The sequence below is a fragment of the Lepisosteus platostomus genome, chromosome 6 (genome assembly GCF_059453375.1).
Source record: "Lepisosteus platostomus isolate fLepPlt1 chromosome 6, fLepPlt1.hap1, whole genome shotgun sequence".
Lineage (NCBI taxonomy): Eukaryota > Metazoa > Chordata > Actinopteri > Semionotiformes > Lepisosteidae > Lepisosteus > Lepisosteus platostomus.
The window spans coordinates 37,512,127-37,524,165 of NC_142616.1; the positions used below are offsets into that span (position 1 = coordinate 37,512,127).

Consider the following 12,039-nt stretch of genomic DNA (forward strand, 5'->3'; position numbering starts at 1 on the left):
ATCCACAAGGTTGAATAACTGTTTGTTCCATCTATATGTCAATCATTTGTCAGAAACATCACTAACTTATCAATTGCTGAACTATTGGGAACTTTAATAAGAAAAGCAGCTTTGGTGTGTGGGGGCTTTCCTTTTTTTTTCCAGATGCAGGCCTGGATACAAATTAAAAGTAAAATGTTAAATCAATTCAAATAAGGTTTTACATTAACATTACACCCATCCTCCATTTCAGTTAGCCCATATTAACATCAAGTCAATTTTTCAACCCCTAACCAGCTACTGTATCTAATCTGTTCAAAAGCTGATGTGCAACACCAGTTTCACCTGTTTTCCAGACTGACATTTCTCAATGTTGTTTTTGTATCTTAGTGATTACGGGTTTGAGCGTCGTGGAGATGGAAAGTGCTCTCCTGCCTTTTGGTTTAACCCTACTGCAGTATCAAGAAGCTGTAGCCATGGGCAGAGCTATCTTAACAGCACTGGGTAAATACTGAAGAATCGGCATTGAAAACTGGAATGTGTTCCTTTTTCTCCATACTCAGATGTCTTAATCCTATTACAAAGGCTTACTGAACATTGCCCCCCATGAAAGTGTGGTGATTGGCCTTTTTAAAGTTACTGGATATGTAGCCTACAGTCAACATCATAGATGCGTTTCTTTGAAAGCACATAATATAAGGCACTGTAATCATGTTTGATTTCTTTGATTTAATAATGATACTAAAGGGTTTCCGTAAATCATTTCCTGTTCTGAACTTGTATCAGGTTGGCCTCATTATCACCGCAATAGTCTGATTTACTGGGATTCACTACTGTATATATTTAATTTACATCATCTAAAAATGGGAGGAGTAGTGGCCAACTTAAACAGTACCATTCAAGACAGTATGAAGTTGGAACTAGATTCCCACCTTCTTGAGAGTCCACCTAATTCTTTGTTTTGCTGTGTCCTAAATGAAGGTCTGTATTGTTTAATTGAACTTGAGTTTTCCTGCAAAAGTAATAATAACACACATAAGAATACAAAGTGTACAGTATGTTTCAATAGGTACTTTCTAAGCAGGCTTAGTCCCTTTTGCTGTTCATTATTAATAAATGAGGAAAGTGCTGTAACAAATCATGTATATTTTTCTTTTAAATGATTTTTTAATTACATTATCTGTTTAGCTGGAGGACTTAAATAGGGATCTCATCTACTTAGCAGGGAACAATTTAATATGATGATTTTGAATTCATTTTATTTTTTCATTTCTTTATTAAAAGATTTTAATTTTAAACCTTCAACAGCTACATGTTACGATGTGTATATATATAAAAATGGGTGAGAGATGCATGTCGCTTTGTTGATCTTCTGAGTCACTCATCCAACATTATTGCAAAAGGGAGAAGAAGAATAAGTCTGATGCTCACATTTTGTATTTCTTAGCAGGTGTCTTAATCCATCACAGGCAAACTGTTAGCTTTTATCCAGAACAAAACTAATTGAAAATTAGGTGCTCACCTGTCTTGTATAGTTAGCAGGTTTAGACGGACACTTGAAATAAAATGCTTCAGTTTAAAAGGCCATTGTTAAAGTACAGTATAAAGGTATGGCCTATGCATCTGAAATACAGATTCTTCACAAGTGGATTAAAAATTAAATTCAGCTTTCCAGTTAGTCAAATTGAAGAACGATAATATTTGTAAGAGTTCCCTGGCTGTATATCCCAAATACTTTCAAGCCCACCCCCTCCCTTCCATGCTTATAATATTTAAAGCAATACAGGGCAACATAAATTAAGTCAACCTGCTTCTCATAACAACCCCAAAACAAACAACATTTCAGAAAACATAAATAACTTGGATGCCTGAAAGGCTCTATTGCATAAAGAAATTAGATATTCATTATTTTTTTGCCACTAAGGCTTTTCTGACAGGGCTTCATGTGGACTGCCATTTTTATAAAGTACGTATTTGCCCATGTATGTGTACTTCAAGAAGACCAGAGAAGACATGTATTTAATGCTTCCACTGACAATTAACAGTTTTTCGGGACATTTTAAAAATGTATACCATGAGGAACTATTCATAGATGTAAACACTATATCCCTTTGCAGATTTCATTTAGAGATTTTCCTTGTGTTTTTGTGGTATTTTTGACTGTTTGACAGGTACCGTAAGGTGGTGTCCAATAACTGCACTGCTGGGGTAAAGGAGCTGTACACAGCAAGGAGGCAGCAGTGTCCTAATCGGCCTCCTAGGGGCCTCCATCTCGTCACCAGTGAAGGAAAGCTGACAGCCACCCTGAGTACCAACGTCACTTTCCTCATCTTTCTGGAAGATGTGAGTCAATCATTAAATCATACTGATATACTGTACTTGTCATTAATTTAAAGGCCAGCTTCTTTCAGTAACTGAACATCTCACTGGCACAACATGGTGCATTGTGGGCTCTCTTCAATACTATGAAATCCATCAGTGTACTTACATATCATGTGGATGAGGTCAGCTGCTCTGTTTGAAAGCCTGTGTTCTGTTTTGGATACAGTCCTGAGAAAACAGATAGGGATATGAAGGTAAATTGCAAGACCCTGTACACTTCAAATGCAGGTTATGTGACTTCAGCTTCTGTGAAAATTAATTTATTTTCTTATGCCATTCATGAACATCTGTTATTTTTAGTTCTCTAGTAAGACTAGGTTCTATTTACAAACTGATTTTCTACCCTTCAGAAAAAGCACAGCAATTTGGACATTAAATAACAGGAAGGGACAAATTATATATATATATTCATTAATGACTCACTCTCTAAAAATCAGCTACCAACAATTACTATCTTCTAGAGGCAAAGCCTTATATATAAAGCCTTATGTACCCCAACCTCCCTAAAATGTCAGAGGGAAATAGATGTGTCAGCATGAAGGCAGTCCAGACACCCAAATGGAGCTGTTTAAATTGCCCTGCCTTGCAGAATGATTAGAGTGAGACCGTGTCTCAGCCCTGTTGTTAAATAAAGATGCTGAATATTGCTAGGGCATGCTGCTCCCAGATGGTGTTATACTAGTCTACATTAAAGTCAGAGGAATCTATTTCATTGATATTACAATACCACCCAGACAGCAGTCTTTCAGCAAGTGAGACGTAAGTGTTCTCTCTTGGGGTCTTTCTTGTGACACAGTTGTCATATCACAGCATGATAAGTTGAAGAATTGAAACCCATTTCTGTTTTAAAGAGAAGAATTCCATGATATGAAAAGGTATGGAGGCTGGAGCTAGCATCCTCATACAGTACCAAGAGTCTTCTTCATTTATAAATTCTCTAGCTGAATTCAGCTTTAATTTATATTCATGAAGCCCGCAAGAGTGGAATTTCTTGGTCTGAGCTAATGGTCCTAAATATTTAATGCGCAGTACAAACTGGCATGGCAATTTTAGAGAATTTCCCTCCATTTGATTAGAAAGTTAAGACCAAGGTTATGCTATCTAATAATTTTTAATACTCCACAAAGGAGATAAATGAAACAAGATGGATTGATTATGCAACTGTTTTAATACCTGAAATTTTTTTTTTACTATAGGACTTTTACAGATGATTATGTAGAGTGTTGATTCATTGAACACTCAATTGTCACGCATGAAGATTCTGAATGTTCAGGGATTCGGTCAAAAAAAATCACTGAATCAAAAATTCTGCACTTACATAATTTATACTAAACGTCAAGTATGATTCAACACAAAAAAGGCAGCCTATTTGCCTGAAGCAGAAGAGGAAATGTGTTTTAAATTGTCAAATGGCAGTTAAATATCTGACTATGCAGTGCTCAAGAGGAAGGAAGTTGCATGTGACAGAGGTGCAGATTATTTTCAGTTTGACAATAGAAAGAATAATTCCATGAAGGCAGATTAAAAGGCAGATTTTTGACCATACAGAACAAAAAAGACTTGAACATGTGTGTATTAAATGCAGCTTGGGTTGAAATTTTTTCTGCACGTCACAAAATGTACAAATTGATACGTTATGATAGAAGTATGCTTGATACTTTGTGAAAACTGAAGTTACAATGTGTGAGATAAGTGTAAAAAACCTTTAGCAATACAAAATAACAGCTGCATAAGTAGGGTCTATTCAAACTTATTAAAGGATGTGTGGGCATTGTGCGGGAATCCAAGTCCAGACCATCACTGAAAACTCAATACTGCGAGATACTCAATACATGAGCCAGACTCTGAGGTAGAAGAGCTCCGCCTAGCTGTACACTGGTGTATTCTGCTGGAGACACCATGCTCGGGTAGGGTAACCCTGGGGTCATCTCTGTTATAAGGAGATTAACAATCCCTTGATGCCTCTTGAAGAAGAAAAAAAACTGAATAGAAAAGCCACAGCATAATCCCAATAACTTTACACCCTGGGGCAGGAATTGTGTATTTCTTATTTTTCCTAATTGATTCTTTCTTTACCTCCTTTTTTTAGAACCAAGTTTTAATTTCCTGAGCAGAATGGCATGAAAATGTCTCAAAGTCACCCACAGCATTCATGCATATTTTTATGGTCTATGGTGCTTGAAAAGAGGGCTCAAAATAAATATTTGCATTTGATATGATGCATTACAGCCTTTGCTTGTGTTACAAATTAATATCCCAATTGCATTGTGTTACAGTGTGCTGGAGGGAGAGTAAGGATTTGTGAGATGGTTCAGATAAGCAGGGATTCAGGGATTTGGAAGCTGAAGCAGCTGTAGCCACCAACACTTCTGCTAACTTTAAGCTTGCTGAGTGGCAGACGTAGCCTCGAGGGAGCCTGCAAATAGCACAGATCCATTGATTCATTAACAGAGACAGATTTAGTATCATAAAAGTGCAACCTGTAAGGTTTCTACTATATATCTTTATATATGTATATTCAAATGTGTGAATTTGAACATCTTTTCTAAAAAATAAGTTTTTATACCTAACTGGACTGTAGCGCATCTGCAGGGAGTTCTATCTAAAAAATAAGATGATAATCCCTGCAGATTTTATAGTATACAATGTGCGAGAAGCCCTTTTTTTTATATGCATGTGTATACATGTAATAAATATAGGGTAATATTTACTTGTACAATATGTTTGAAAATCACAAATGTTATGCTCTTGATGTCTTTCATTTTTCACACAATTTACTAGAAAAACAATACCCATGATATTTCAAGGAAATGGAAATATATGGAAATATATTTTTGGGGGCCTCAGATAAATCAAAAGTCAATCATGCAACTTGAAGGTTTCATGATCTCAAACAAAAACAGAACACGAGAACTTTGCAGAACAAATCAAACGGAGAGTAAAGGTTGATGTACAGTAAATGCCACTGTAAAGAGGGCCTGTGTTTGTGAATAAATAGTTTTCAGAAATTGATGAATATTAAACGTGTCCTCCCCTTTTGAATCAAAATCACAGTGGACTTGGAATAAGATCTAATATTGATCAAGAACTGCTTTTGTTTAAAATGGGTCACTATTAAGCGCTGGAATCAGAGCCAAGTGGTGTCATTGCAACCTTCAGTCCCTTGAGTGGCTTCATTGTTACTGACCTGAAGCCAGATCTCTAGATCATTGTGGAGAAAGCTATCAGGGAGACCCAAGGCTTTGGAAGTAGCTCTTATTGTTATGCACTGGGTTTTCTGGTCACTTCAAAACTAGAAAGCTGCAGCTTTACCATCGTCATTCGATACTCCTTTGACTTTTTTTTCCATGCAAGAGGGAGCAAGGGTAAAAAACTTCAGAGTCTGTTGCAGTTTGGACATGCATGTCCAAATAAAATGTATGGACCTACTGTACATAGTTAATCTGGCCTGTGACACTAAGGTTCCACTGTTCCGGCTTTTCCATCTCATGCAGTGCAGTACTTGTGCAGTACTGAGCTTTGGATGTTTGGAGTTGGATGTAGCATGGCTGATGCTGGATGATTTGTGACTCAATGTCTGTTGTGTATTTTTGTTATGAGACTGTACACAATGGCAGTGGTTACTATTGCTGCCTCACAGACCTTGGGCACAGGGTTCCCAAGGACATACTGGTGGGTTAATTGGCTTCAGGGCAAATTAACCCTCATTTGAGTATGTACATGTTTGTGTCTTTGTATGCCCTACAATGGGTTTTCCATCCAGAGTACAGTACTGTATGTCCTGTCTTGGACCTGTTGCTTGCCAGGATAGGCTCCAGCTCCTCGGCAATCCTTGGATAAAAATTGGATACAGTAATGCAACGGAAAACTGCACTCACTCAACAGGGAAGTCTTCAAGGTGGATAAGGAACCTCTATAATACAAACTAATTTTTGATTAATTTTTTAAAATAAAATCATAGGTGAGAGGTTACAATTTCACTGTTACTGCCTCTGTAGGAACCACAACTTTGTTGAGCATCTCGTCAGAAAACAAATACACACTATTAAGAAATATACCACCAAGTAAAATAATACAAAATTGCTATATCTTTCTCACAAACTAACAAAAAATCAAAAAGATGTCAACATTAACTGCATTTCAATAAAAAAATGTGTTTTTCTTTCTTAGTCTGGATGATGGATTTTAGAATTCTTTGACATTTACAATGCACATAAAATGCATGTACAATCCTGAATTGCTTTCTTTGTGCTTCTGACAATAACATAATTTTGAGTTTGTTTCATATGGAAACCCTGGTGGTAAAATTGCAGTTTAAAAATTGCTCTATTTTACAAGCAGAGAACTTCGAATCAGATCCGTCTCAAGTTTTGAAAAACTGATACAAGATACATTATAAAACCTCTCTCCAGTTGTCAGCAGGGCCAGATTCAGAATAACAAGGTGTCATTTGAAATTCAATCAGTGTGTACAGTATTTGTATCTAGAAGACATGACCCCTCAATGCATTGCTAAGCCTTTACCTTAAATGAATGTCTTACTGGTCCACAGGGTGACTCCATGAGAATAAACATCCAGCTGGATTTCGGAGATGGCATTGCTGTGTCCTACTCTAATCTCAGCTTGACTGAGGATGGCATCAAACACGTCTACAAGACTGCTGGGATATACCGAGTGACTGCTCTTGCCGAAAACAGCCTGGGGTTTGATAGCACAACCCTCTACTTACACGTAACCTGTATGTAAATACAGATTGTTGCCTGTCTTTAAAACCTTTTCTACTAAGAGGGCTCATGTACATATTTTTCATCTAAATATTGATATTTTTAAAAACATATTGTAAAAATTTCTCTATGTGCATATTACTACAGTTTAGAACATATACCCATTAAATATTTCAGTGTGCGGTCACAAGATCTTTACTTCAATGATAAACTACAGCATAAACATTCACAAGATGTTAATTAGCTAAATTTTAATAATTCTGTCTATCTGCTTGGAACATTCATATATATATATGATTAACATTTTAATATCCCACTGTGACTTAACTATTACTAACCAATCCTGGAACAAAATGTATAGTCACTGAAATCCAAACAGCAAAAGTCTATTTGATTTTCTTATAATTTTATATTGATTAATTAATTAACATCATTGTTACATTAAATGATAGGTACTGGTTGGATCAAAAAGCTGTTACATGTAATAAGCAGTTGGGAAAACTTCAAAGTCTAACACTTTTCCTGTATAAAATGTTTTGAACTCCAAGCAATAAAAAAGTGCTTCTTTTCTTTTTACTTAAGCAAATAAGCACTCTGCTGTGGCCCTTTCTAGCAAATAAAGAGTGTCTGCACTTGGGAAATACTGTTGATTTTCTAAAACATTACATTGTGAAAATGAACTGTGTAGTTTATTATTGTGTGTGGAGTCTGTGTACTTCAAGTGACTGTACAAGTTAAATATAAGAACACAATGACAATGCAGAGTGCACATACTATATGAAGAACAATTAAAGATGTTTTAATTTTTATGGACTTAAATATAGAAATTTGGATAAGTTACATTTGAATGTGGAACAGATTGTGCACCTTGACTTGATATGATGTTTTTCAGAATGTAGATGTTTCCAGTTAGAAAGCAAATGATTTGAAAATTATTTTGTAAGTAAACTAAACCAGTTGTTGCCAGGCTCTGTACAGGAAGCACTATGTCACACACATCGATGATTCCCTCACTGTACATTTAAAGCGCAGAATAGATGAGCTTAGTGGAATCTCAGACATCCTTTTTTTGCCAAAAGCCTGGATAAAGCTTAGTTCCAGCAAAATAGGATGAACAATTGAAAGAAACACAGCGCTCGGATTCCAGGCTTGTATTTTTCATTCCAAGCAGTGTGAGGTTTTTTTACTGACATGTTCTATTTGAGTTGTGTTCTTTGTACCTTAGTCATGTATCCAAAACTTTGAAAAGCCCCTAAAGGGTGAAGAAAATGTAGAAGTTAATTGAAGCTGAGTATCCGCAAAGTTCACCTAAGTGTAGCTTAATTGCAAGTGAAGCCAAACACCCAATAAGAGGACTTTGTGTTAAATCTTTATTCTGGTATCATGTTCTCTTGAATGTTAAAAGCTAAAAGGCTGCCTTTAGTATGCTCTCAGGAAATTTAAGACCAAGCAGACAAATAATGACAAGTAATTTCAACACTTCTTTCCAACATATGTACCCCCGAAAAGGTTATAGTGATAATTTCGTTTGTAAGCAAAATTGATATTATAATACTGCATCATTTTAATGTGCATCGAAGTGCCATTTATATTTAAATAATTTTCATTTTCATGGATATCTAGGTCCAATTGAGCATGTGCATCTCTCTGCTCCATTTGTGGCTATAAAGAACAAGGAAGTTAACCTCACTGCTGTTGTGTGGCCAAGTCATTCAAGAACAATCACTTACTTCTGGTGGTTTGGGAACAGCACTGAGGTAAGTTGGTTTATGCCTTAACTGTCTGTTCTGCCTCAATTTGAATAGTAAAATGCTGAATTACCACCCATATATCATATTTTTATATCTTTCCAACATATCCAATAACGACAATTTGTAGGGAAAATGTTGTCAGTATCTTGGTTTAGTTTCTTAGTTTATTTTGTGGTTATCTGTTAGATAACCGCTTTTGATAAATCAACAGTCCATAGTTGCAAAATATATGTATATATTAATTTTCTCTATACTAGCCTTTGATAACCTTGGAGGGAAGCATCTCATATACTTTTTCCAAAGAAGGAATGAACACTGTTACAGTGCAGGTCTCTTCTGGCAATACCATACTACAAGACACAAAGACAATAGCAGTCCATGGTGAGTACTTCTTATTTTCTTAGGATTTTAAGTGTATAAGCACTATTTAAATGCATATTTTATTTCAGCACCATTATAATTTTCATTTGCAGTTTATGTCTTTATTTCAAAATCTTATACAAGGGTTTTGGCTTTTAACTTATGAATGCGTAGCTTTCCATATAAGACATGTCAAAAATGTGTATCTCAGTGGCTATGAAGACGTTTATAAATTACCGTCTAAAAGCAGTAGTTTTCTTTGTCACATTTTTCAAATAGTACATTACCTCAGAATCAAATACAGTTTATCAGGCTAGCTATTGCAGCTAAATAGGTAGCAGGATATATACCAATTTATTTAGACCATAAAATTATTATTAATTTCTGAATGAGTATAATGTGATTAATATTTAGCTACACATCTAACTTTACACTGTCATAGATATTATTTGAACTGAATAGTATTTTTGTATTGTTCAATGAATTCTTAAGAAACACACAGCAGCCACATACTGTAGCTTAGCCTAGCAAACACATCACCAAACATGTAGACAAAGGAAAACTGAATAAGAAAAATTTAACTATGAACAGGTTAATGTGCTGTAATATTCTAAAAATACAAGAAGACATCTGTTATTTATTTAAGCAAGTAGCAAGCCCACAGTCTACAAAACTTTCATGTACACCACATACATTTTAACAAAAAAATGTAATTTAAATTGTAGGAAATTTAGCTCTATTTTGTTTTTTACTTCTAATTTAATGTTGCAATATCATCACAATAAAATAAGAAAGAAGGCTACTGTTGCCAAACTAGTTTTAGCCTTATAAAATGTATATAATACTCAGTCAGAACCACATGTCCAATTTATGTCTCCAAATAGTTTTAACATACAGCTCAATGTTACACCTTTAAAGTTCATTTTGCTGATCTAAATCAGCTGATTAGTCAGTTACGTTGTGTCCACCCATGTAGTCTTTGGTTGAATCATCAGTGATTGTTGCTGCCTATTATATCACTGTGCATTATAATGAAGAAATTCTGTTATATATGGATTTTTTCTGTAATCGTTTTTACGTAGAATTTAGTACTAAGCATACATGTTTTTTTACGTTTCCATTATTAAAGGTCCAAGAGAGGTTTGTATGAAGATATACAGTATGTATTTTACCTTTACAGAAAAAGCTGAATTGATTCACTATTCAGTACTGTGAAAAAATTCTAAATTTATAAGAATGATCACAATAGAAATATTAATAAGGTACCACTCAGTTATTGGTATTAAATATATACTGTTATAAATGCAAAAAAGTGAAAATGATATAAAAATATAAGAAAAAGTGAATACAACTTCTAACAACCAGTAATTCCTGTTTTTTTATATTGTTTATATTGTCAACATTAATCTTAAAGATTATTTCAATAAAGGCATAGGAAAAGGAAAGATAAGGGAAAAAAGACTTCTAACAACTAATAACATTGAAGGTAATCTATGTCTATGAATAGAATATACAGCTAGTGACATCTAGATATATGGTAATTGGTAAATTAGGTAAATAATTTGTGGAAGTTGCTCATTGAGATCAATTACTGTACTTTAAGATTGAATGTGAATATTGTAGTGAAATCAGCAACAGTTAATGAAAAAATGTTAATGTGTGAATTAAAATGTGCCTTTTTTCCAATTTGTATTCGCAGAATTTTTCAAATCGCTCCTTTTATCTTTCTCCCCCAATCTGGATGAGTACAACCCTGATATCCCTGAGTGGAGACAGGATGCTGGCAGAGTAATTAAGAAAGCTCTGGTACAAGTAAGTGTTACATTCTACAGACTTTCAAGCTGTCACGGCTTTACCTCTGAAAGAGCTTTCTCTCTGCAGGTTCTAGGGATGAAGGACTGAAGTTGCATTTTCCTCATTAATGTTAAAACAAGGCGCTATACTTAAGAGTGTCATTTCCCAGCAGTCACATTGTTAATGCTTTACAGAATTTCCTGATTTAAATCGTGCTGGTTTTTTTTTTGTTGAACTGTGCAGTGAATAATTTTCAGCTGCTTTCAGAGGAGTGTTATTTTTAGTGCTTAACCATTATGCCTGTGTCTGATTGCCAGTGAAGGTTTATGTTTTATTGTAGATTAAAAAGCAGGTGTTTTGTTTTGGGATTTACGTTTCCTCTTTTATTTTGGGACCTGCACAGTTTACCTCAGGCTCTGCCACCATGAGCTGCAGTTTTTACATGACAGCTGACAAATAACACAAACTGGCTTCAAATTAAGGAGTAGCAATATGGCCTGTTGGAAAAAATTTACAAGGGGAAAGAAAAGGGCGTTGTGATGATTTACTAATGCTGAGTCACCTGAACATCTTTAGAAAAAAAGCAACCAAAAATATTCTCCTGACAAAAAGTCTCTCTCATTGACAGCCAGGTCTTCTGATTTCATATCCGTCTGAGCCATTGATGCAAAAAACTACTTAGATCAAATTTTGCTTACTTGGTCCAGTTTGCCTTTTTTGGCCTTATGTTTTAAGCTGTTGACTGTTTAAGGAAACAGAGCCTCCAAAACACAGTTACTATACAACTGCTTCATCACTTTATTGTCCGATATCATAATTTCTCAGAAACTAAGCTAGATTGAGCCTGGTCAGTGGTGGCAGAGCAGAATTCTAAGGAAAAACCAGGTTGCTGTGGTGAGTGGTGCTTGTGGGAAAAATAAGTGATTCTTTTACCTCTAGACCAGAATTTCCAAACCAGTTTCCCAGAAACAAGTTCTGTCTCTCATTTGAGATATTAAGCCTAGGCCATTACAATGTAGTCAGTAAAGGTCATATGGTATTGTTAAAAA

General features: G+C 35.2%; 1 protein-coding gene across 1 annotated transcript in view; it reads left to right on the forward strand.

The window, feature by feature from the left end:
* sorcs3a (sortilin related VPS10 domain containing receptor 3a) overlaps positions 1 to 12,039 on the forward strand; it is a 290,460-nt gene that overhangs the window by 245,871 nt on the left and 32,550 nt on the right. Inside the window, exons 17-22 of the mRNA XM_088635725.1 lie at positions 370 to 483; positions 2,151 to 2,322; positions 6,913 to 7,099; positions 8,709 to 8,842; positions 9,094 to 9,217; positions 10,896 to 11,008. Of these exons, the coding sequence (XP_088491851.1) occupies positions 370 to 483; positions 2,151 to 2,322; positions 6,913 to 7,099; positions 8,709 to 8,842; positions 9,094 to 9,217; positions 10,896 to 11,008 (844 nt within the window). The remainder of the gene's footprint in view (positions 1 to 369; positions 484 to 2,150; positions 2,323 to 6,912; positions 7,100 to 8,708; positions 8,843 to 9,093; positions 9,218 to 10,895; positions 11,009 to 12,039) is intronic.